Raw genomic sequence first — 26,921 nt, 5'->3', positions numbered from 1 at the left:
ACGTTGGGCAATTTCAATAAAACACATGAGTGAAATAAGGAAATCTAAACATTGAGGCCATATGCACTTCAAGACCCCCTAAGCCCCCCCACCTGTGTGATCGCATCCTCTGGCTCCCCGTGGCGAGGGGCTCCTCTGATAGGTCCAGAGGGTTAATGGGACTGGCCTGCAGGGCAGCAGTTTCCCCTCATATAAAGCCCTAGCCCTTCTTATCACAGCAAACAGCCAGTAAACAAGGTTTAAGGAAGAACCAAATGACACATGCGCTTTTACGCATGATCAGAGGCCTTTTGGTATTACGCACGGCGAAACATTAATGCAGCTTTGGCACAGAGTTTTTACGCGTTTTTGACCACTCTGCGTGTGAACATGACTCTCTCCGGTGAATTTGAGGCTCCACAACACCCTGCTTCGCTTCTAGAAGAGGATGAGATTGATATAGTGGGCGAGGACGAGCCTACCAGTGTGCGTATTTATAGAAACAAGTGCTCTACGGACCCTGGTTCCTCGGCTGAATCTGGTGCTGAATTTGACTCTTCCGAGCCAGATTCCTCGGGGGAAAGCGAGAACAGTTTCTGTGCAGACGCCCCGCTGTCCAGGAAAGCCCAGAGCAGCTCTGTGAAGCCTCCTTACTCCTACATCGCCCTCATCACCATGGCCATCCTGCAGAGCCCGGTCAAGAAGCTGACGCTCAGTGGCATCTGTGACTTCATCAGCAACAAGTTCCCCTACTACAAAGACAAGTTCCCTGCATGGCAGAACTCCATCCGGCACAACCTGTCCCTCAACGACTGTTTCATCAAGATCCCGAGGGAGCCCGGAAATCCGGGCAAAGGTAACTACTGGTCTCTGGACCCTGCATCAGAGGACATGTTCGACAACGGCAGCTTCCTTCGACGCAGGAAGCGCTTCAAGAGAAACCAGCCCGAGTTTGGCAAAGACGGACTTATTTTTTACTCCAACTTGAACTGCTACCGGCCATACGGGCAACCGTATTGCGTACATGGCCAGGTAAGCCCCCCACCCGCTGCTCCTATCCGGTACATGCCTCTGCAGGAGGGCATTATGATGCCTCCCTCTTCCTATCACATTCTACCACAAACTTTGAACAGTCACGGGAACAGCAACGGGCCTAAAGACTTCAGAGTTCAGCTTTGCTCCACAGACCCTGCTGAGCCAAAGCCTCGCCTGCAGGCAAAATGCTCGTTCAGTATTGACAGCATCATGAGCAAGCCCTCTCCTTTCAGTGCACAGAACCTGAATCCACCTCGCAGCTCTCTCGGGTACGGTCACCTGATGTCTGGCCCTGCTGCCCGTTTAGTCCCCACGCTGATGCAGGCTCCATTCTGTCCTCCTGCCATGCTGAACAATGCTCCTTTGAGAAACGAGCACCTCAGACTCTCTTACCATCACTGAAGCCTTCACAGTGTCTGTGTGTTCGATGCTTTGTGAAGACAAGTTGGTGTAGATTGTTTCTTAAAGAAATGTTTTAATTGCATGATATTTATGTGACAAAGTTATGTCTTAAATGAAATAATTGTTAATAAGATGGTTGGTAATATATTTGTGAGACATGCTGCAGTGGAAGGCGTTTTGTGTGTTTTTGTTATTAATTAACTTGTGAAAATAAATATCTGTAAAATATCTGATGTTTCATGCTCTTTTTTGGTTACTTAAAGCACTATTTTAGTTACATCATCATTGTTTGGGTCAGGCCAATGCCAAATATAAAAGTAAGAACAACAGTCTAATACATTTGAAAAGCCCATGATAAGTATTGTGCTCCATAGCATGTAGTGAAAAATATATTGTATCTTCAGATGATGCATAAGCTGTCAATGTATGAAAGTTAAATTCTCTGACATAATTTCACATTATCTCCAAAATATTATATGTAATATAAGTCCAAACTCTCAATAATTCTATATTCTCCAAGTCAAATATATTCACTTATACTGTCATTTGTTATTGATATTTAAAGATGATTAAAATGGTCAAAAATCCTGGTTAAAACACAATCAGAATGTTGTTATGGAGTTTCAACTATTGAGATAACATCTTGAAAAAATTAACGTAAAACAACATTTCTAACCAGCAGATTAAAAAGGGTCATGCCAGCTCTAAACTAATGTCCCCAAGACACTTGTTGATTTGATAAAGAATAAGAGACTGTTTCTGCATTTATTGCTCTTGATTTTAACAATAAAAGCCCACACTTTTATATTAGAACTATATAATTAATACTAGAATATATTTTAATAATCATAAATGATAGATACCAAATATCTGTTAGGTTTCTTGTTTGCTGTGGAAGGAAAATATTTTTGAATGTTTAAGAGAACTTTATTTCTTCCTTTCTGTCACAAGGTGGCACTGTTTACCAGATGTTGGCTTCAACACAGTGATGGCCTAACCCAGACGTGTAAAGGGATTGCAAACTAATACATGCAATGTCACAGATTACACTTTTGTATTTAAAAAGAATATGCCTACTAAAACGATACGGAGATAAACTTCAGTAGAGATGGAGATGTGAAACAAATACAATTTCAGTGACAATTAAAAACTTTACTATCAGTAAGTACAGGTTTGCTCATTGCGTTGTCATGCTATAGACTACTTATAAAGTCCTATATGTGCCTGCCAGGCTTATATGCCTTTAAACCGGGCAGTGTGGACAGCACAGACACAAACAGTGTCCGGTTGCAGACCGGTTCCAACACAATTCCCCTCTGCCATCAGTCAAATGTCTATTTTGGTCCATGGGGCTCAGCTGATTGTGGGCCTTAAGGTTCTGGCCCTCCCTGCTTTTTTTTTTCTTTAGTCAGTTGTTCAGGCTTATTAGGAAAAGAGGGAGGTCTGACAGCAGAGGAGAGTGGTGGATGTTCAGTCCAGTGCTGAGGGGTGTAGCTCTGTAGGTTACAACAGAAGTCGCCGAGGTGAGTACATTTTGCTGGCTGGCTGTTTCCTGCCATCCCTGTGCGGGATTAGCCTACTGTCAAGCCCTCCTCGGTTGGGATACTGCACCTTCAGCCTGACAGGACCCTCCAAGTGCTGTTTATTCTCCAAACTAAGACCACTTTTACTCAGTGGTCGAATATCACCAGAAGCAAACTTCAATAACCAACTTCAGATTATTTGATCCACGTCCTCCCATCTGGTGGAGGATGGAGACGAGTCCCATCCCGGTGGTGACGGTCCAAACCGCCCCCTTCGAGGACCAGCGGCCCGGTACCAACGGGTTGCGGAGGAAGACAGCGGTGTTCGAGGGGAAGAAGAACTACCTGCAGAACTACATCCAGAGCTTGCTGTCCTCCATCGACCTGCGGGACCGGCAGGGCTGCACCATGGTGGTGGGCAGCGACGGCCGCTACTTCAGCCGGGCTGCCACCGAAGTGATCGTGCAGATGGCAGCTGCCAACGGGGTAAGCAGGGAGGGGGACTGCCATAGGCCCGCTGAGACTGGATAACATGTGTTGCATTATGTCAACTTGGGTTGTGGAAACACTTCTTACTATGCACAAGACCATCGTTTCAATGATATTTATTTAAGTGTTAAATACATATATTGGAGTGAAGGCTATTTTCACTCTTCAAGTAAGTAAAAATGTATGACAATAAAACAAATAATCAGTTATCAGCAAGTTAAATCCAAATGGGATTTGAGTACACTAAGAACTAAGAACTGTAACTATGAACATGGATAAATAAACTTGCCATTAATGATTTAAAAGTTGTACAGTGTTTAACCCAAGGGTAGTATTATGACTACTGTGTAGTAAATGTAAATCAAAACTAAATGTTATCTTCAAAAAAATATATATATTTCTCATCTTTACTGCACTATACGGTAAAGCTTCAGGTCTTTAAAACTATGATAATAAAAGTCTGAGAAGTGAAAATCAATACTTATGATTTGCTAACAACTCATATGCACCTTAACATTGAATTTTAAATAAGGGAAGCACTTCCAAAGTCCAAGCAAGAACAGCGATAAGGTGACCTAACTTCGACTAGATTGTTGTTACACAACTTCCTAAAAACATAGTGAGAAGGACTTGTCAAAATGTATTACATATGAAGACACTGCATTGCATTGGTCAACATTTGTCCAGAATTTCAATTATGACTGATCAGCTCATGCCACTACTTCTTGTACACACTTGAAAGCTTTAGGTTAGGTTAAAGTAATAATGTGTGATATTAACACATGCAAACCCATCCCAAATATGTGTTTAATGTCAACAAATAAATGAAAATAGGAAGACAGAGTGAGGAAAGTTCCCACAGCTCATTTAAAATGCTAGCTCGGAGATCTCTGTGATTGGTTTGGATGAGTTTCAAAGGAAAATCTGAAGAGAATATAATGTGTTTTTCGAGATCAGTCTGTTTTTTCTGCTGTCCCGGCCAAATGTCCCTAGATGTCGGCCTTATCAGCACTTCCATCCGTCCTGCTCAGTTTTCCTGCCGACGTATGTTCCCCGTCTCTCGCTCTTCCTTCTCTCCAGGGCCAAACGTTATGCTTTTGGGGATCCCCTTTATATGGCATTGAACCAAAAGTCAAGTTAGTAGCATCAGTTGCAGATAACCCACACACTATGGACTATGTTTCTACCACTAGTTATTGAATAATATCAAACATGGTGAGCAATAAGAACATTTATCATTTATGTTCTTAAATCATTACACAGAACAGGCTAAATATGTTCTGAAGAGTACATTTCTTCGGGTTGTCCCTCACTTTTCTTTACAAATACAACTTGCCGGATGTTAGGAGGATCCACTGACGTAAGTAGAATAAATTCCTCTGCAGTGAGGACACTTTTATTTAGAATAGCTGTTATGCAGGGGAATTATGAGATGCTGGTGGTATTGCCACTTTAAATGTAGCATACAAATTATAAATAAAGAGGGCAGCTCTGTTATTTTGGAACCCTCTTGGGGCAGATCATTTTGCTTTTTTAAAGCTGGCTGTCATTTAGTCACCTGAATGACGAGATGCTTTGGGCCATTGTTGCCTTTAGTTCTAGTTGGACATATTGGCTCTTGAAGTTTTTCAGGTCAGTGTAGGAAAATAAATTCCACCATAGATGGGCAATTTTCCAAACATATTAACCAGCATTTATGAAACATTTGAGTCAGCCACAAAACAGAATGATCCCCAGAAAGCATTACATTAGGTGACATCTGACTTTGCTTCTCTTTATAATCTGTGCTTTGCAGATTGGTCGTCTGGTTATCGGCCACAACGGCCTCCTGTCCACCCCCGCTGTTTCCTGCATCATCAGGAAGATCAAGGCCATCGGTGGGATCATCCTCACAGCTAGCCACAACCCTGGAGGCCCCAGTGGAGACTTTGGAATCAAGTTTAATGTGGCAAATGGAGGTGAGGACTGCTTGTTTAATGATTTTTCCCATAGCTTCTTCCAATGGAGAATGTACGAGTCAAATGTAGTGGTTTGAAGTCATGACCGAAATGAATGCCATTGAAAGTCATATGAATGTAAGTCTTTTTTTCTTGGGCAGGCCCGTCTACGGACACAGTGATGGAGAGGATCTGCCAGGTGAGCCGGACACTTGAGGAGTATGCCATCTGCCCCGACCTCCACATTGATCTGTCCAGGCTGGGAAGGCAAGAATTTGACCTGGAGAACAAGTTCAAACCATTCAGAGGTACAACCCTCATTCACTCCTTTATTCTTTCTTTAAGGCACAAATGCATACAACCAAAACAACTTGACAAATGATCTCTTCTCTGTGTCTCTAGTGGAGATTGTTGACTCAGTTGAGGTGTATCTACAGCTGCTGAGAAACATCTTTGACTTCAGTGCCATTAAAAGTCTTCTCACAGGACCAGATCAACTCAAGATACACATAGATGCCATGAACGGAGGTGAGACAGTTCATCATCTACCGTATTTAACCCCTTTAGTGTTGTCAATGTTATTGAAGAATAAACTGTTGCTGTCTTTTCTCCTCGCCTCCCCTGATGTATTGTTCTAGTGATGGGCCCTTATATACGTAGGATCCTGTGTGAAGAGTTGGGAGCTCCGGCTAACTCTGCTGTCAACTGTGTCCCTCTGGAGGACTTTGGGGGCCGACCCCCGGAGCCCAGCCTGATTTACGCCACCTCTCTGGTAGAAGCCATGAAAGGAGGGGACTTGGGCTTTGGAGCTGCATTTGACGCAGATGGGGTAAGACATCTGATGATAAGCATTTGTTGAATCCACTTGTATTCTCTTTGTATGAAAAAGTGTGATAAGGGTGGTAAATATGCCTCAAGCCATAAAGCAATACCCTTTTGTTACTCTATGTGGAGTTTGGAAAACGTTGATAATATTTGGTGGTTTAGCTTTGTTTAAAAATATTAATTGATTTGTGCTAAATAAATGACCTTACATGCCGTTGCATATCCTGGTTTAGGTCACTAATGTTCAGATTTGTTTTCACCGATTAAGACTGAATTAATGAAGTTAGGCTCCACCCATAGATACAAGAGAGCGAATTATTTATTTTGTATTTGTTTTTGCTCATTGATAACAGGAAGACAAGCAATGGGGGCTGAATAATACTGTATCCATGATGATCCAACAAGCAGCTCACTTTTTCCACAATGTCATCCAATAGTCATTTCTAACACACACACACACACACACACACACACACACACACACACACACACACACACACACACACACACACACACACACACACACACACACACACACACACACACTTTGCAGAGTAAATTAGTCAAGAGAATTGTGTCATATCTGCTCTGTTTCTCCCACAAGGATTGGTCGCTGTTTAATAATACTGTAACCAATATTATACACAAACTCTAAAAGGACATTTTGATTGTTGGCAAAAAGAACCTTGTTTTTCACTTTTATGTGACTTACTGCTTTTATGTCAACCCAAACGTTCTGCTGAATTTGATATATTATATGTTTAATCATTTGGGGAATATTGGAAGTCTATGGCACCGAGGAGCAAGTTATTAGTAGGTTTAGTCCGATTGCAATTCGAAATGTATGACTCATCTCACATTGTACCATATTGTGCTGCTTTCAGGACCGGTATATGATCCTGGGAGAAAACGGCTTCTTTGTGAACCCGTCGGACTCTGTGGCCATCATGGCTGCCAACCTGTCCTCCATCCCTTACTTCAGACAGCTGGGAGTCAAGGGCTTTGCCAGGAGTATGGCCACCAGCACCGCCCTCGACAGGTACAACACACACTTGCACACACTCTCAGGAGTCAATCTGAGGGGTTCAAGGGGAAGAGGGACTGGAGATTGATATACAGCCGTTTATAGGGCAAACTGACCAAGGTTTCTATGCTGCTGTTTTTTTTTTTATCAGAGTCAAAGACGACAGAGACATAAAACAACAATTTAAAGTCAGCCAAGATCACTTACCAGATCAGCTTCATGCACTACAATCGCATCAGAAAGAATGAACACAAATATATCTCTAAAGTTACAAACACAGCAGTGCCAACAAGTAAAACTACTGCATCAATCAAATGCCATAAATTAGAGGAACCACACCATAGGGACATTTCCTCATGTTGACACATCCTGGGACGCTGCAGTTTATGTTTTTGCATTCCGTCACATCACCTCGATCTCTCTAGAAAAACTCCTCAAGCAGCCCAATCTCTGGAGAGGGGCCACACTTTCAGATTAAGACTCACCCTCTATGAATAAGACTGTGAGGTCACATACACACACGACCTCCTCACACACATTTTCTCACCACCTATAAATATTGTCTGTTACCGCCGGGTGCTGAGTGAAAGGATGTGATCATTGCTAAAGTCACCCTCATTAACATTGTTCCAGTAGGAGGGATCCCAGCAGTGACACACAATGAACGTAACGCCGCCCCATAGAAGTGTGTCATTCAGTACAAGAGTGAACCAGAACAAATCTACTCTAGTTAGTATTGAAGATAGATTATGTTTTTTCTCCATAAATGATCATCAGTCCTATTCATATATGTAATAATTCACTGACTTTACCAAAACCAAATGTATTGTCCTAGTAAAAAAAGATGTTCAGTGCTTTACTTGCTTCATTTTTTATTTATAAACATATATTTAAATTAATAGAGGTAGCTATGGTTAGGTTAACGATATGGTTTGGTTAATGCCACTAAAACGTTAATGTATAGAATATTTCAGATGTACGTTTTTGTACACTTTAATCCCAGAGACAACTGTAGCAAAAATGTGTAGCTGTCAGCTCATTCATCACAGTATCCTTGATCCCTGGAAGACAGACGGGCATTGGAGTCTGTCATATGGTCTTTTTTAAGAATCCCAAAGAGGGAGGCCTCATGGTTAAATAACTAAAATGTCAACATTGACTGATGGATCCGAAACATCCACTTCCACATCATTGCTGTTTGATGCATTATAAGAGCATCACATCTTTTTCAGTATTGGTATAGCCAACACATTGCTCGCCATAAGAGTTGTGTACAGGATTCATAGGTTGACATATGTGTGTTTGTGTGTGAGAGTGCGAGTGCATGAATTGGTATGTCAGCACTATCAGACATCAAGGAAGTGACCTCACTGCCAATCATGGTCTCTCTGGGTTTCACAGCTACAAGAGAGAGATCCTGCTTAGATATGTGAGTGTTACATCACTGGATTACTGGTTATCATTTTAGAGTAGAGACTCGCACGCATGTACACATACACATACAAACGCTTCAGACTCCTCTTTGCCTGAAGCACACACACAGTCTATTGTCTATTGTCTCAATATTTGGTGTTTTGTATTAATGATAGCATTCAGTTAATTTCCTTGAAACTTAGTTGTAAGATCTCCTGAGAAATGGAAATGACTCTTACAAAATGATTACAGATAATACCTAAACCACAGACAATATCATGCTCTGGGCTCTCTGAAAAACTTGGTCAGAAATACATTGTCTCTGTCAAACCATATTTCACTGGCGCACTCTTGGGAATGCAAAGCACCTACAGTGTCATTCCAATGAACACTTACTGACATTGTTGCAGGACAGGGTTACTTTGTTCAGCTTCATATCCCCTACCTAATTCCCTGAATGTAACGCTTCTCTCTCTGGATGGGAAATAGAGATATTTGCAGTGTTGAAGTACAGAGTAGTATATTCTTGGACCCTGGACTCAGCCCAAGTGTAGGCCTTTTTAGGGGAGTTAGGGCCTGTGTGTGTGTCTGCGTGAGTGTTTAGACTGAGCAACCCTCCCTGCTGTCTGTTTATGCATAGTCGAGCAAACTGTGTTATTAAAGCCTTGATAAATGCGACGGTGTATATAGTGTATGTAGTTGTGTGTATTCAGAGGGGAGTAAGGTAAAATGACAGAGAGAATGTGTTTGAGTTCAGATTTACATGAGTTACAGGTGTCAAATGTGTCGGAGAGGTCCGTCTGTCTGCTTTTATGTACTGTATGTGTTTCTCTCACATATTACAAATAAGGCTGATGAATAGAGGGAGGGGACGGCGGAAGAGAGAGTGGGAGGGAAATATTGGTAAAGGAAACATCTGCCTCTCCTTTAACCGTTCTAGAGGATGTAAGGAGAAGAGAGGCTGACCCTCTTGTTAGCCAGGGTGAGGTCCCAGTTATTGTACCGACTATCTGATTAGCACAGGGAAGTAGAAGGGTTACATGCTAAAGAGGACATGTCATGACAAAAATAACTTGTGGTGGTGCAATGTGCACATAGATGTCTGTAGTGTCTACCAAACAAAAACTGAAAAAAACCCAATCCTGTCTGTTTTTGTGGGCTACCTCCCTCGGAAATTATGGGATTAAACAAGCTATTCAGACTTGGTTCCCTTCCTACAATGCATGCATGAGCATTTAAATATGGCACCCCTCTTCTAAGTATTTCAAGAAACTACAGAAATACCTTTTGAAATTATTCTCGCAAGCCAATCAGAGCAGACTGAGCCTTTTCTAGAATTGGAGAGACAGGTATCTACAGGTATATTCAGACAAGATGACAAATGTATGTGTATTTTTAACACCACAATTAGTTTACATGATGTATTAGAAACCTGAAATACAGGTATAAACCTAAAAAAGAGTATTATATGTCTCCTTTAGATGTTGTGGCTCAAATTGGTTCTTTATTTTTTCTTCATCCATTTTTTTTGTTGTTAGGATGACCAAGGCAATCAAAATATTATATTGTCTCACAGCTGCCAATGCTTAAACCATTTTAAGTGCTACTACCACAGGCTGTGCTTTTTGTGGATTCATTTGAATCCTATGCACCCCTTGAGTATTGTGGTATTTGTATCATGTTTTCATAATGTTTTGCTGGAAAAATAGCAAAAAATAAAGAATAAACACAAACGATTGGCACAGATGTTGAAGCTTGCAACATGAAGTAATTGCCCTATTATAGACCCGTGACCCAATTGGTCCACAGCCCCATCAGAATAAGTGAACTACAGATACTCATCCATTGTGTCATTTAAAGTCCCTTCAAACTGGATGAGTCTTTTCAGTAGGTTTGGTTTTCGCATTCTGCCTTCTGCATTCAACCAAGTGTCCATTGTTTGTAGCTTTTTTTAAACTTCTGTGCTTGCTAAATTGTCATGCACTCATCATGACAACCTGTGGGGTCGAAGGTGTGCAGTCCGTCTGTCATAGCCTAGTAGTTTATTTGACAATAAATACATACTTGCATTATTTTGTAAGCCTATTTGTGTATTAGTTTTACCTTTTCGAGACCTAAACCTCCTTAAAGAAATACAACCTGACTGATACTGCTGTTTTGGATTGAATTGTTATAGTGTACTTTGGGATGGATTATAGGCATTTTCACTTTTACAGCAGACCATATCAGACCAATTTGGTAGTACTGTGTGTTACCATGTAAAGTTTCCAAGACTTAGTACATTTGTGGAGCTGTGAAAAAGAACAAAGAAATGCTAATAAAACCTACTAGAGAAATATGTGAAATGCTGTCATCAGGCTTAAATGTGGTATTATACACAAGTATTTTGATAGAGAGCAATGGGCAGAATCTAGCCAAATCAAACATTGACCCAGCAAGCACACTTCTCAGTCTGACTAAGTTATTGTGATAAATATATATTTTGACACAGTTTTGGAAAATTCCAGAAAACTGTTTCGAAATTATGTCTCAAAAGTATTTTGATACTAATCCCAAAAAACATTGTAGGTAACAGCTTTGACCATTTACAGAAATCATCTCAACTTTAATTTGCATTCTTCATTTTGAAGGAATTTTCAGAGTTGGCCACCGAGGCAACATCTTTAGTGTTTTACATTTCTGCGTTGTCGAGATAGGGGTTCTAGCTAAGGTCAAGAAGAACATTTCAAGACCAAGTAAAGCCCCAGCATGCTAGGCTTTTTGTCTGAATACCATTCTTAAGCTGGTAATTCCGGGATGAGCGCTCTTCAAAAGAAGCTGTGAGGAGAGAGGCCGCTGGACGCTATGTTTGGTGAAATATCGAGTCAAGGCCGAAAGCTGTCAGCATTTCAGTCCGCAGATGTAGAGATTTTCATACCTCACATTACTGCTTAATTTTTCTTGATGCATGAGAGAGATACAAAGATCGAGTTAGAGAGAAAACGAGGGAGGCATTGCTTCAACGTGTGTGTTTATTGACAGTGAAGCCATACTGTAAGTGTGTGGATCAGTTTGTGTGTTTATAATCCTGGGAGTCCAGAGAGTGAGTGAGTTGGAGGGAAGCTGAGCGTTGTTATAAAATATCTGACTGCTTTTTACCTTAAGGGGTCAAAGGATTATAATGATGGACCTTTTCTGCCTCTGTTCAATTGAATTTCAACTACAGACAGGATGGGTATTTTTTAGTTTGGATGCACCAGCCATCTTACAATATGTATGTGTATTCAATATAAACTGTACTGCACTGCTGGAACAGTTCATCATTTTATGAAACCATTTTCTTTTTGAAAGCCTATTCTAAAAATTACTTAAAATCTATCAAAATGAACTGGCACTTTTAATCACGATTACAATGATATTGATATTTATTCTACCACACACTCAAACTTACATGCCTATATAAGTTATTTTGATCTATCAATGAAATGTGTGGCTACTGACTTCTTTGAAGTCTGACAACAGAATTATCCTGCAGGCATAGTCCAGCTTCCATACATAGTCAATCAATCCTTATATTCAGAACAAAAACATATTTAAAAAAAATCAATACAATATTTATTTTTCTGCCTTCAAGCTGCATGATTAAGTAACTTGAGCACACATTGACTCTGTATGCTAAGTCTGCCTGTTTCTAGTGTATAATAATGGACATTGATAAAGCCTTACAGTAAAGTGGTCACACCTAAACAAGGGGGATAGCAGCCCTAAACAGAAACTTCCTTATTGTGTCTTCAGAAATACTCATCTGCCAGAGAGCAGCATCAACCGAGCCATGGTTTGATTATGATGATAGTTCCATGTATTGTTTGACTTCAAGAAGCTTTTACTAATGAATCTAAATGAGAATGAAAAGGGATTGTTGATTAGGCCTGTTTCCCTGAGTGTGTGTCTGTACATCAAGGCTATGTCTGAGTATGAGTGGGCTTTCCACCCCAGTGGTGATGCTGTTGTCCAGGTAAGGCCCACCTGGGCAATTATCAAACTTGGGCAAAACTATTTTGCACTATTTTCAACAAAAATAGCGCTGCTAGGGGTTGTGCTTATGTTGGCTGCGTACGTGCCGTTTGACAAGTCAAAGGCTCGTCAGAAGGCCAGAGTTTCTGTTTTCATTTAGGAATGCCAGGCTTTCCGTTCCAGCTCTGGCTTCCCCAGAGGGGAATAAAGCTAGTTACTCTTTTTGGTAAACAACTGTGCTGGGCACTGTGAAGTTTATTTATGTGCATGATGATTGGGTGGATTTGTACGACCACTTTAAAACTCTGAAATCTACTCACATCCTCATACATTGTAATAGCATCCCACAGTATAAGCTTATGAGTTTGACAGTTCATGTTTATTTCTGAAGGAACAACAATTGTTTATTGAATTTAATATTTATTTCGACATTTCGTAGCCCTGGGAGTTGTGTTTACATGTTGCAGTGGTTACTGAGGAGGTGTGGTTGAGGAGTGAAATGTTTGGAATGAGAAGGACACTGTTTCGCCGTTAGAAACTAAATATCTCTGCAAGCAGGCTTCGGGGTGGTAACTTCATAAAACATTATTCAAGAGGTTTTCTGAGTCCTTCTCCATCTTTTTGCCATCACATTTCTCACTAAGTTCTAGGACACAATGGACCAGTGTTTTAGAAATACGAGATAATGAGTCCAATGTCCCCTGCTGAATCACACCCCACTTTTTAAACCTCTAAATATCTGAACTCATAGAAGTTTAAAAACTCTATCAATGTTTTCTTTTCACGCTGTCAAAAATGTAATTCTTGCACTTTATACAAGCAACATTTTACTTTTACTGTTATTAAATCTAAAAAATGGTAGGATTTGAACTTGCATTAAGTGGTTGTTTGACCACTGTACGACTGGTAGGCAGAAAAAAGGTTGTAAAAACCAACAAAAACCTTGTCTGCATGGTATATCAGAGCTTTTTTCCCCTGAGAACAGCTGCCTGCTGCTAGAAACTGCTATGAGAGCATTAAGAGTGAACCGAAAAATATGCGGGTTGTAAAATCAGCACAATGAGATGAGAGTTGCTGAAATGCTCTGTAGAGCTGAGGGAGAGGCAGATAGGAGTGATAATGGTCCGTGGGTTCAACACTACAAGTGACTTCTCTCACATACTAGTCTCCATTGTTGTTAAAATGTTGATTATGGCACCTTCAAAGATACTGCTCCTCAAAACCTGGCCTGGCAGCATTCGAAAATCCACAGTGTACACTTTGTGCGTGTAACTGTAGAATGTAAATCTTTAGGACACGACCTTAAGAAACCTTAAGAAACCAGTGCAAGTGGCTGAGTCATATGTTATGACTGAATGTAAATTGCCATAATTATAATGATAGTTAGTTTACAATATGGACAGAAAACCCCATGAACAGCTTTTTAGTTGATGCTAGCTAGAAGACGGGGTGGTCGCATGTCTAAGTACTCTGATCTGTTTGATTTGAATTGAGGCAAATTTATTCTCATGTTATTTTATTTTAGGTTTTGTCGACGTGTGTCAACCCTATTCTAAAATATATTATATCATGTTACTAATAATTCCATTGTATAAAGCCAGTTACTTTTCTGCTCATTTAAAAAAAAGAAGTTGTATTAGTCTTTTTTTTTGCCCTTTTCCCCTCTAGTCTGTTTCTTTGCACTCACCTCTCCTTCCACATATTGTACTGTCTTCATCTTTGTCCCTCCCTAGGACTTAAACATACACAAGCACACACACGCACGCACGCATGCACACGCACACACACACACACACACACACACACACACACACACACACACACACACACACACACACACACACACACACACACACACACACACACACACACTCCTTCATGGCTCGGATTCAAAGCAAACATCAGCTAAAAGGTTAACTCACTTTCTTCTCGCTGCCTTTGCCTTATTAAGTTATTGGATGAGCTGCTGGCAGATGAGGCTTGTCATACAACATTTGGTTTGCTTTATTTCAAAGGTCAGATCATGGTTTGTAAGTTTATCTCTATATCATAACTGAGAAAGGCTGGCGGGACATATTAGAGAGAGATAAATCCATTGTATTCTTGTGAGCATAGAGTAATAGCTTTGTTTCTCTTTGTGTCTCTGTTTGTTTGCAGGGTAGCCAAAGCCATGAAACTGGCGCTGTATGAGACTCCCACAGGCTGGAGGTACTTTGGGAACCTGATGGATACTGGGCGTTGTTCCCTCTGCGGGGAGGAGAGCTTCGGGACAGGTACTATCTGTCATGCTACAGCACACAATCCAAACTACTTCAATCACCATACTCAATGTCATCAATACAGAAATCAGATGAATACAGATATACAGCAGAAGCAGCCTTTTACCGTGTGAAGAGAAGGAAACTCATGTTAATCCATTGACAAGCTTGGGAAATATGAGTGGGTGGGTGACACGGAAATACCCTCCTCTCAGCAGCAACTGTTGTTGAGGTGCCTGCAATAAGGCCAGGACTGCGCTGGCCAGCTGCTGCTGACAAATACAAAAGTGTCCAGTAAAACTCTGTAAATTCAATTGAAATTGTAGAAGTTGTCAGATACTAACCTTAATTTGACTAACCTAGGCTTTTAAAATAAACCTTTATCATCCTTTGACTACTTGTGTTTTTTGCCACGTACTTGGCAATAAACTTGATTCTGAAAAAGGATCTAATTGTTTAGGAAATCAGCATTTCCTTTTAGATTTTCTCAAAATGTCCCTTTTCCTTTCTCTTCCTCACACACTCCCCTGCCTGTTTCATGTCCAGAGTTGTTAGCAGTGCATCCAGTCAGACTTGTATAATAGATGTGAGGGCTGTGACCCTGACTGCATGTGTAAATAATCTCCATTCTTCTGCTATAAAAGGAGACAGGGCTCCCTGAATCACTGCAACATGGAGACAGGCCTCCAGTGGCAATGTTGTCTGTGAATGCAAACGCAGATACACACATACGTGGTCAGAAAATATAAACAATATGCATGCACAAAAAATGCACACACATCTGCTTTTGCCCTCCCTCTACATCCTTTCCACATTTTATTTTCCACTGCCCTTGTTTCACTTTCTCCCTACATCCTTCTAAAGCTGATTTAGTTTGAGTTTTATCCCTCTCATTCGATTTTTCTTGGTTTAGTTGAAGATGTTATCTTAAGCTCTACGTGAGAATAAACATAAAAGTAGGTATGAAAAGAAGAGAGAAGAGAAGCTTGTAGGAAAGAAGGAGTTGGGAGAGTTTAAACATGAGAAGTATTGACATGGTGGAGAGAAATAAAGAGAGCAGACATGCGAGAGACCAGAGGACTGCGAGAGCTTACTCGTTGTCTACCCATGTAAGGATAAAAGCTCAGCGAGAGCCCAGAGCAGTAAATCATCAGAGCTCTACTCCACTCCTGCTCTTACTACCTCTCATACACATATTCTGTCCAGCACAGCCTTAGCTATTGCAAGTGAAGATTTAACCAGTTCTGTAACACTTTATGTAGTTGTTCTATTGTTACTTTGATTGTATTTCAATGGTTTGCAGATTGATAAGGCCATTGTCAGAACTTTAAAGTTATTGCTCACAACATGCCGTCTGAAAAAAAGAAAAAAAAAATTGCATTCTCCCAAGAAACGTTTGGGCTCTGCTGAGGAAGAAAATGAATAGGCAAAAAGCTAAAAGGGTCAAGAAAGTATGTAGGCAAACAAATAATAGTTTTGCCTACATACTTTTTTTTTTTTTAAAGCAAACCGGTCCCCCTAAAACAAATGGGATATCCATAGCTTCGACATCAGCAACCCCCTTTTTTTCACAATCAAAGCATAGCTAGCAGGATAGAGAAAAGGGGTATACTTATGTTTTATTTCACACTGTAGTTGGAGGTCTGAATTTGGTTTGGTGGCATAATACATATTTCAGTTCCACTGTGTCTCTCTCTGTGTCTGAGAGTGAGACACAGGGAGACAGACAGTAAGACGGGGATTAAATAATGACAACTGTCAGTTTCCTAACAGCCGTAGAGCCGGACACAGATCTTAGAAGTATGCTTCTTGTTATTAGTGTTCAGTGTAGAACATAAAGCAAAGAAAGGTGTATGCAATAAAACAGAATGCAAAATAATAAATATACCTTCATGCTTGTCTATATCAAATAAACAGCAAAGTGAATTTCCTGCTCCAAACTCTGGTAGGGAGACATGTGCCCGCTTACAGATAACTTTACTGGTCAGCTGTTTTCCAAAACAGACAAACAGCTCCCCAGTGAAGGTGGCGGATCAAGGGTGTGAACTAGGGTGTGTGTGTGTGTGTGTGTGTGTGTGTGTGTGTGTGTGTGTGTGTGTGTGTGTGTGTGTGTGTGTGTGTGTGTGTGTGTGTGTGTGTGTGTGTGTGATGTGTATTTCAGGGTGGGGAGCAGCAGACAATATTTGTGTGGGGATGTTTGGTTCGTCTCCAAGACCGAGCACTCTCCTTGACCTTCTGTTACATACAGTAGAGTGGAGTTGAATACTTAGATTTAAGTTGTGTTTCATCATCATTAGAACAACACCATCTTTTTAAAAAAAAACAGCATTTTTAAATATGGCTCAGTAATTAGTGGAATATTTCTCTTGACCAGCCTTTTGAAGAAACTTTACTCTTCCAGTTGTTTGTTCTTTCTTTGACTCTTACATACGCTTTACGTTATCTTGCAGACAATAACACATATACAGGCCACCTGACAGAACCTCCACAGCCCACTAACAATTACATCATGTGCCACTTGTTTTCTTTCTCCTCCAGGTTCAGACCACATTCGTGAGAAAGATGGACTGTGGTCGGTGTTGATGTGGCTGTCCATCATGGCCGCCAGGAAACAAAGTGTTGAGCAGATCGTCAAAGAACACTGGGCCAAATTTGGACGTAACTACTTCTGCAGGTAATCTGCAAAATAATCTTTGAAATAAAGCTGTGACTTCTTCATTCAGGTTCATTTGGTTAATCATTTATCTCTTAATTGGTGTACACATGTTTCAATCTTGAAGCTACTTTTTCTGGATTGAATAATGATTGAATTTCAACCAGCACCGGGATTGACTTCCCTTTTCCCAAAAGTCTGAATTCCTAGGATCCCTACCAAAGCCAGATATGTCTCCCAGCGCTTCACCTTCATCCATTTCTCCTCCAGGCCTCCTCACTGGTCGTCACTTGTTCTTATTTTAACCTCTCCCTTGTGAGAGGCACAGATAGTTGCTGCAGTCAATGTTCCCGCTGACAGTTGCTGCAGCATTTCATGTTCCCACAGAGATCTTTCCTAATTTCATGTGGATTTTCACACAACTTGTAGATGGAGAGGCCAACCAGGCCAGGCCAAGTACCATATCCTTCAAAAGAGAACCCTAAAACACAATCATCTTTGATCATTCTGAGGAAAATCCACCAATCACCCTGACAAATCTTAGGCAAAACATTGCTATTAAAATATTTATCCCAAGTAAATGATTTCCCTGAAAGCTTTTCCCCTTAATGCTTTTCTAATGCCAATCTTCTGTGTGGCCAATGTTTCTGAGCATTTATGCTTTGGTGCTTTTCAGGTTTGACTATGAAGGCCTGGAACCACGCGCAGCCTTTTACTTGATGAGGGACCTGGAGTCAGTAATGTCAGACAAAGCATTCACCAGCCAGAAGTTTGCTGTGGGAGACCACGTCTACAGCGTGGAGAGGGCCGACAACTTTGAATACATCGACCCCGTGGACGGAAACGTGGCTCGGAACCAGGTCAGTCTGAGCTAAGAGTACAACAAGGAAAACAAAAACAAAATGTGGTATATAGGATATAGAAAATGCTAAGAAATTAAAGGAGTTGAAAATTAGTCGTATTTCCCTAATCCTCCCACTAACACCGTAAAAGAGGCTATACCTGGAACAAATGTGTTACATTGCTATTTCAATACACAAAACAATAATACTGTAGATTGTTGTTTTTATTGAATTGTTAAGATTCGAAGAAGAGGATAGCAGTGTGGTGCTGTATCATATTATGAGACATGATGAAGCCATACATTCAAACCAGTCAATTTTATAATCTGGTTAAGATTTAGTTCATGTTGCTCATGTGATCATGTTAAGTTCTTGGATTTCTCTCAGTTACTTAAAAGCTGAAGCAATTTAGGTCATAGCTAACTGGAAAATGAAGAACGTGGGGTTCAAGTCAGGTCTAACTGAAGCCACCTTTAACATGCACACACACACACACACACACACACACACACACACACACACACACACACACACACACACACACACACACACACACACACACACACACACACACACACACTCACACTCACACTCACACACACTCACACCAACACCTTCTCTGTTGTCTTCTCTGTTGTCTCTTTAAACGTATGCACTCTCTCATCTGCCAGCAAGACCACCCACTCAGCTTCAATGTCATCTCATTAGAGAGGTTCCGTGTTTGGACATGATACTCTAACTGTCTGTTCGAACCATAAACAAATGCATACACAGACACATTACATACAGGACATATCCTTACGCACGCACGCACGCACGCACGCACGCACGCACGCACGCACGCACACACACGCACACAACACACAACACACACACAAGTCCCTCGGTCAGTATACCCTCCCGGTCTTCTCCCTCCCTCCCTCATTCTCTGTGAAGTTTACCCAGCTGACTCCCTCTGTTCTGTCCAGAAATGTGTGGACTCATTCCAAGCTTCCTGGCGTCAACCCTTCTTAGCCTGCACCCCACCTATTACAACATATACACACACACACACACACACACACACACACACACACACACACACACACACACACACACACACACACACACACACACACACTGTAAACTCTGGTGTGAGTACTGTCCGTCATTCCAGTTGTCCCTGTACATAGGTGTCGACCATACACTTGCATGGCCTTCACATGTTCACACTTTTGTCAAGGTTGTGCCTGCAATTTGTCTGATAACTTAACCTTATGTGTCTTAACTGTCCCACTGGAAATACTTCTCTGTGTTACCATGGTTACAGGAGCTCCACAGCTAGTTACTCAGTCACCCAAAAATGCGATTTAACCTCAGTGGTAAACCCTCAGCATCCCAGTCGCCCCAGTGTGTGTTATTACAGCACACATTCCTCTCTGGACAGAATTATATCAGCTGTCGTCTCACTCGCAGTGTCTCCCCTGCAAGTGTGTTTGAAGGAGGGGAGAGTTGACACACACACACCCCCACACACACACACACATACACACACACGAAAATACGAAAAGATGAAGCATGGGGGATTTACACAGCAGTGGCATGGCAGCCTTTTGTAGTCAAGTACTGAATTGATTCTACATTGTTTCATATATATCTTACACATCGAACAGACAGCTAGACAGACACACAGACAAGTTGGAGATTCCAGAAAACAGTCTTTCCCTCAAATGTGATGATGTAGGTTTTAAGGAGCATAACATCAGTTAAGATGTAATGGGTGGTTTCAACATATTTACCAAGACAAAGTTACATTAAACATTTGACCTAGGGTAAAAACATAGCTGAGAACATAACATTATAAAAGGTCCTTAATGTTCCACATTTAGATAATATTTAGCTAGGTAACATATGAACCTGGGAACAAACAGCAGATACCAGTCCCTTGCCAAATGTATGACTATTCGACCCAGAATATTGTATTTCAATGGCTTCCTAATTAGTAACTAATAGATGTCAAAAGATCAGGACATTACTCAATTTTGACCTTCATTGAGTTAATGTGTTGCCTCTACATAACTGAATTATTGCCAAGGAGGAAATGATCCACAACCTCCAGTGAAACAAAAACGTAGTGCCTTATTTTATGTGTTGGTTCATATTTGTTTCAGGTACAGGGGCTGGTACACGCTCCACTGAGGGCCTCTGAACTTTGTATCTCACATTGTTTCTAACAGGCATTAGTCAGACTCCTGATAACTGCTCCTCTATTGTTAGAGATGAGCTGACACTCACAAATAGAAAGACAGACAGACAGGCGGACGGACATCTTTCATTATCACTCGCTCCTCACCCCAACTCTGACATGTTACACTCCCGAGCCAAACTCAGATTAGGAGAGGGGTGAGGGGTTTACTCTACTTTTATTATCTCTGTCCATAAACTACGAGCTGGGTCACAGTTTGGAGAGGTACTAGGATAAGGTCACAGTCATACTTGGACAGTGCACCAGAATGTTTTAACTCCTATAATAGTACAAAACTTCTGTTGTACATTTAAAATAAACTATGCATCATTTGTCAATAACAAGACATGGTATACTTTTTTTTAGCCATGATGAAAATGAATGACCGCACTACTTTAGATAACTATCAACTGAGGATCCTGTAGTGTCGAGGGTTTGTTTTATGGAAACTATTCGCACATTAAGCCTATCTATGCTGCTGTCTCTCCCCTGAGCTTCTAATGGAATAAGGGAAGAGGCACTGTGGAATTTAGGACGGATAAGTCATCACAGATCCATTAGTCAGAGAGTCTTATCTTCCTTATGTCAGCCAGCAACAGTTGTCGTTGGTTACCCCAATGCATCAATATCCTGTTTTTCCTGAGAATGTTGAGGTTCAATTGAAATGCTAAAGAGAACTGTTAACACTTTCAAGTTCATGTAGCCAACACTGAAGTACTGAAGTGGTTATGACCTCACATAACTTTATAATACTAGCATGTTCCTGTAAAGGAATCCAAGTTGAGCACATTTAGAACAAATCACACGATGACATCTAGTGGGTGTTTGTAGCTACTGCACCTTAAAAAGCAGTTTTTCTGACTTAACCATTAATGTTCTATAATGCCTGTATTCACAATTTGCATGACTGGAGAAAAAAAACTATATTTAGGTTCCCTATAATACTGGAGTATTTACACTTTTAATATATGATAGTCTGACACTCAAATGATTTATATGGTTTGATGCAGCTCATCAGGGTTTTTATTTTAGTAGAGTAAAGTTGTACATTACGTTTGGTATGCGATGCCAAAAGGGCTATTTTATGAATCTATAAATCATGTTGACAATTTATCAAGCAGATGTAACAAGCACTGAATACTTTGGTAGGGGTTGTTCTTAATTTTTATTTGTTACAGCAATTATTGAGTTTAAAGGTCATCACCTATTATGCAAAATCCGCTTTTTCATGTCTTTTAAACAGAAACATGTGTCCTCTCTGTGTAAAGAGATTCTGAAAGTTTCAGAAAAAAATATGATCTCACTTTTTGTTCTGATCCATTTATATAAAAACCTGTCTGAAAATGAGCTGATCAGATTTTAGCCACTTTATGATGTCATAGCGACATCCCCCTTATCACCTGAATCTCCTCCTAGAGCAGGGCTGAAACAGGGGGGATTATGGGATGTTGCAATGCACGATCTTTTTGGTATTTCAAGCCAAACACTTCAGAGACATGTTTTGTATATATCTGAGACCTATTATATTTTGATGAAAAACAGTATAATAGGGGACCTTTTAACAACATTTTTTAATTGTGTTGGTCATTGGTCTAATACAGGGGTGTCAAACTCAAATACACAGTGGGCCGGACTGATTCAATGTTTATTGCAAAACTTATTGAAATTAACTTTTTGCACATATTAAACCTGGAACTAACAAAGCTTAAATTATTGCCTATAAAAACAACATTAAACATTAAATAATCAGTTGCATTCATTTCTTATGTCTCTATCTGCAGCTTTTCCGGAATTATTTCTTATGATTACATTTTTCCACAGGCCAACAACAGCTTAAAAAAAACTATTTCCCTCAAAGAAAAAAACAAACATCCCCTGTTGTCGCAAGAAAAAAAGTGCAGAAGGAAACATCCATTTAAACTCAGTGTGCTGCTGTGATGCTAGTTCAAGCCAGATACTTGGCATCTCGTCATGGGTGCAAGTTCATCAATGTTTGAGGTCAGGCTCTGAGCTGAGGAAGGTTTGCGTGCAATATACCGGTGGTCAATTCTAATTCTAATAGTAATTAAAAATGATCCTGTGGGCCGAAATTAAATCCACCAAGGGCCTGATTTGGCCCCCGGGCCTTGAGTTTGACACATGTGCTCTAAGAGAAGTAAGTAAGTCACTTAATTACAAAAAACATAACTTTGGAAATTGTAAACATATTTTTTTCTGATTCCAGGGCTTAAGGATTGTCTTCACGGATGCTTCCCGCCTGGTGTTTCGGATGAGTGGGAGCGGTGGAGGGACGGGGGCCACCGTCCGCATCTATGCAGAGAGCTTCGAGAGAGACCCTGAGAGACACAACAGAGAGACACAGGTAGAAGGACAACAATATGACCCTAAATCCTCCTCCCAAAATGACTCTTGCCATTTTTCATTCAGATATACCATTTTATTGACTTATATCGGACATAAGTATGACAGGGTAGTCATGATTGTGCATACAAATGTTTAATAGCGCTGTCAGCCGTTTGCAACATAAAGGCACTATTAAGCCTACATTTAAAAATGAGACAGGCTTCTGAGCTGGCATAATTTAAGAACGTTGTTGCCTTTCTTTCTTTCATGCTATACATTTTCCTCATATCTTCTTTTGTTTTGTATTCACCTCCCCAGCAGCCACATGAGTTAAAGGGGAATTCTGATCTGTTGAGTTTTGATAACATTGAACACCAAGCAGAAAAAACTGAAATGCAATCTCGTGATCATGTGCCATGCAGCTTCATGTGATACTGTTGAAGCTAATTGACCTGTAGACTTTGGAGAGATTAGGAACACTAGCTTTTTGTGTGGTTATGAATGTTGGGATAGGTGTTGTACTTTAACCATACCCAGGGGTTGTAAAGGTGCAGTCATGATGTCTAGACTGCCTCATTTAGAATTGACCACCTAACCTCACACCTTTACCAAACAATGTCTGTTAACTGAGGTTAAACCCCTCCTCCATTTTGTGCAATTCTTTCCAACATCTACAATTCAAAAGACTACATTCACGCAATAGCAGTTGGTGCAAGCTATTATTTAATCTTTATTTAAGTACAATAACTTAAAACACATGGAACATCCTATTATTCTCTTTGATATATAGGCAACTTGAATCAAAAATGTATATATCAATGTTTTCCAACTTAGAACTTCAGGATCCACCCATGAGGCATGCACCATCTATTGATAACATAGAAATACCTGAATGAGTTTAGTTTACATATTTGAGTCAATTAAACTGTGCTGTTGCTTTGGCACTGCCATAATATTTTCCTTGTGCCTATTGTGTGACCTACACTTAACCCTTGAACAATCTGTAATTGGATCATAAATGCAATGTCTAATCATTCTGCCCTTTTACCTGATGCACATAAATCAAAAGACATGACACGAGTCATTACTATTGATACAAAAACACAACCCTGTGCGATGAAAGGTTAAAAAAACGGAAAACTCCTGAGTCATGTCATACAAGTTTTGAGCAATTTTGGTGACGTGCAGCAAGTCATTTAAAGACGTGTTTTAAATGTTTCAAGATATTAAGCTGCACATCGCCAAGATGTTACACCTGTCATGAAACATGTCGTCATATCTTATTTCTTTATTGCATATGTGTTCACATTGTACATGATTAATGAAAGTAATAACATCTGGTTAACATACGGAACTAGGCTCTGTGAAATTATCTGGAAGCGCATGTTGACTCGGTTTGTCTTTTTAGAAGTTCAAAGTCAAACTCTGTTATCTGCTCTGTAATCTGTTTAGCTATCATTCCTTCTGCATCATGTTTTTAAACCAAAACTCACATGATATCTGCCATATATGAGATGTAATGCACAATGTAAGAAAGATGAGGTTGAGGTTGTGTATTTAGTTATTCACTACTGTGAATTGGTGTAAGATCAATGCTCCTATAGCCATAGCCTCATAGTTATTTGTTTAATTTGCTGTGCTAGGGATTTCTTTGATATCTTTTTGGATTATAAAGGAGTTGGAATGTCAATTGATATCATACAACATGTAGTGATTTCTGCGATTGAACACATTTAAAATACATCAAAAATGCCTTTATTATTACAAAATTAGTTAAAGGTGCAACACAATACAGCATATTCACAGAAGCAGTAAACAAAACAACAGTGACACTTCATAAAAAGTCTAATTATCATTGTTAAACATGTATTCTGATATGTTCCTCTCTGCAGGTGGTGCTCGGTCCTCTCATCGCCATCGCTCTGAAGATCTCCAACGTCCATGAGAGGACCGGGCGCCGTGGTCCTAACGTCATCACATGAGCAACCAGGAAAACTCACAATCACATGCACGCACACAACTAACTGCTCACACAGACATAACACATTTTCCTGTACCCTCTGCAATTTTCAAAATTCCTTTTTGTCTAGCTTCATAGTCATTTGTATTCTTTAAATGAAACTTGATGGGGTTGTTTTCGCTAAAAAAGCACAATGTTTTCTCAATTGTTCATAGACCACTAACATATGTCAGACATAGAAAACACCAGTCTAAACCAGGGAGGTTCTTTCATTATTGCCATGAATAAATAATGAAAATTAGCAAACAGAAAAACCTTTATGATTGTGCAGACTTACTGTTAATGTTTGTAACTTGCAGTTGAAAAGACTTCTTGGCTAAGGGCAGCCTTAGATCATTTTTTTAATTCACCATGCTGTTTTTGTATAAAAGTGCCGTGTTCACTTGTCATTTAGCTTGTATACCTGTCCTGTCATATTATGTCATTTCCTTTAACCATTTCATGCAGAAATAATCACTCGTCTAAGTGTAAAATAAAACATGTCAAGCATAAAACCTAATATATCAGTGAATTGATTTGCAATTAGTTTATGTTTGATATAAAATAACGTGAATGCATATCTTGCTCGATGAAGAAGCGGGAGGATGTTAGACTATTCAAAATGTAAGATAACCAAGTGAGCCCAGAGGCAATGAAAATATATATTTGAAATACTTTTGCTAATCTGGCATTATTTTAAATGTATCAGTTTATGCCTTTTGGGAATGCTGTATAACTATTTGAATATATAAATTCTTTCTTTTTTAATCCAAATACATTTTTTTGTGTGTAGCATGCATCTTTTTTTAAATGAATCGGACAGGTTTAATGGTGACAAATACAAATAAATCAGTGTGAGATATGGTGCCTTTTGGGATTTTAACTAAACATAGTCTTCATAAGCACCATGTTTTGCTGGTATATCATGCGGTAATTGAACGTCCTTGAGGAAAAGGAAGCTTTTGTTTGTCGAACACAGCACCTGCTTTTGAGCCGAGTGTGAACGTGTTGTGTTGAGATAAGAAATAAAGAGGGCTGATCTTTAAATGGCCTGAATGAGACGCAGAGAGCAGGAACTCATAAACACACTGATTGCCGTCATTATGGGTCGAGGATATGCCAGTGGATATCCGCAAGGAAACGTTCACTCAGTCAGCCATTACAGCTTATTGCCCCATCCAACAGTTTTATATTGTCAGGATTATTCCTGAGGATCGATGCCAGTTCATCACCTTTGAATGTGTCACTATGAAGACGTTACGCTGTCGCTGGAATGTGTTAGAAACTAGTCTCTAATTGGCAGGGGCATGATTACATGGATACAGTCCTTTAAAGTACGTGGCAATTGAAATGCTGCCAACAACCCCCCCTTTTCTTTATAGTATACATGAACATGAACAAGCTGTGAAGGTGCAGAACATGTTATCTTTACTACGCTGAACTTTTCAACTAAGGTACAGGTGGTGCTTTAGAGAGAACCTGCAATCTATTAAAACTGTTTCTTTGAAAATATCAAAGTCAAGCACATTTACCACACGCACACATTCTGCACAGACTGAAAAGTCTTGTTTGTTTCGCACGTCTGTGGGAAAACTCCTGTTTTATATTTGCAAACCGGTTGTCTGTCCCTGACGTGTAGTGATGGGAATGAAACTCTTCATGTTTTCTGTTCCAGCCAAGAATATACAATTTATTGTAGATTTAACTTTGATTTACATTGACATTATATCAGGCAGACTGGTGACAACATTTACTTGATTCTTTATAAACAATTATTAATTAAAAATTGTCTTGAGGAAGGGGAGAATAAATTATCATTATTTATATATATTATAAAAAAATAAGTCTAACATAGGTTGGCGATATATTGAGAAACAAATATATTTTATACAAGCAGTCCTCAGCTTCCTTCAGTCCTATACAAACAGTTGTATTATCCTTGTAATCATTTAAAAGTATACAAATGTAAGCTACAGTGCAGG

At 40.0% G+C, this 26,921-nt stretch overlaps 2 protein-coding genes across 2 annotated transcripts; both read left to right on the top strand.

The window, feature by feature from the left end:
• Nucleotides 1-369: 369 nt before the first annotated feature.
• foxd5 (forkhead box D5) lies at nucleotides 370-1,581 on the top strand. Its single transcript, XM_010768277.1, has one exon. The coding sequence runs from the start codon at nucleotides 370-372 to the stop codon at nucleotides 1,414-1,416; it is 1,047 nt and encodes a 348-aa protein (XP_010766579.1). The 3' UTR covers nucleotides 1,417-1,581.
• Nucleotides 1,582-2,347: 766 nt separating this feature from the next.
• Nucleotides 2,348-25,675, top strand: pgm5 (phosphoglucomutase 5). Its single transcript, XM_010768269.1, has 11 exons — nucleotides 2,348-3,425; nucleotides 5,224-5,386; nucleotides 5,527-5,673; nucleotides 5,768-5,893; nucleotides 6,004-6,194; nucleotides 7,075-7,229; nucleotides 14,778-14,893; nucleotides 17,417-17,552; nucleotides 18,208-18,391; nucleotides 22,822-22,959; nucleotides 24,833-25,675. The coding sequence occupies exons 1-11, from the start codon at nucleotides 3,168-3,170 to the stop codon at nucleotides 24,920-24,922; spliced, it is 1,704 nt and encodes a 567-aa protein (XP_010766571.1). The 5' UTR covers nucleotides 2,348-3,167; the 3' UTR covers nucleotides 24,923-25,675.
• Nucleotides 25,676-26,921: the final 1,246 nt, after the last annotated feature.

The sequence above is a fragment of the Notothenia coriiceps genome, unplaced genomic scaffold (assembly GCF_000735185.1).
Source record: "Notothenia coriiceps isolate Sejong01 unplaced genomic scaffold, NC01 NC01_scaffold00000339, whole genome shotgun sequence".
Classification (NCBI taxonomy): Eukaryota; Metazoa; Chordata; class Actinopteri; order Perciformes; family Nototheniidae; genus Notothenia; species Notothenia coriiceps.
Note: the sequence above shows the minus strand (reverse complement) of the source record. Positions and strands in the feature narration are given on the sequence as shown.

Bases quoted from the DNA above. Each gene is read 5' to 3' on its own strand.
- pgm5 (XM_010768269.1), top strand. From the start codon at position 3,168: ATGGAGACGAGTCCCATCCCGGTGGTGACGGTCCAAACCGCCCCCTTC. The intron at 5,387-5,526 runs GTGAGGACTGCT...TTTCTTGGGCAG, and splicing joins GTTTAATGTGGCAAATGGAG to GCCCGTCTACGGACACAGTG. The intron at 5,894-6,003 runs GTGAGACAGTTC...GTATTGTTCTAG, and splicing joins CATAGATGCCATGAACGGAG to TGATGGGCCCTTATATACGT.
- foxd5 (XM_010768277.1), top strand. From the start codon at position 370: ATGACTCTCTCCGGTGAATTTGAGGCTCCACAACACCCTGCTTCGCTT.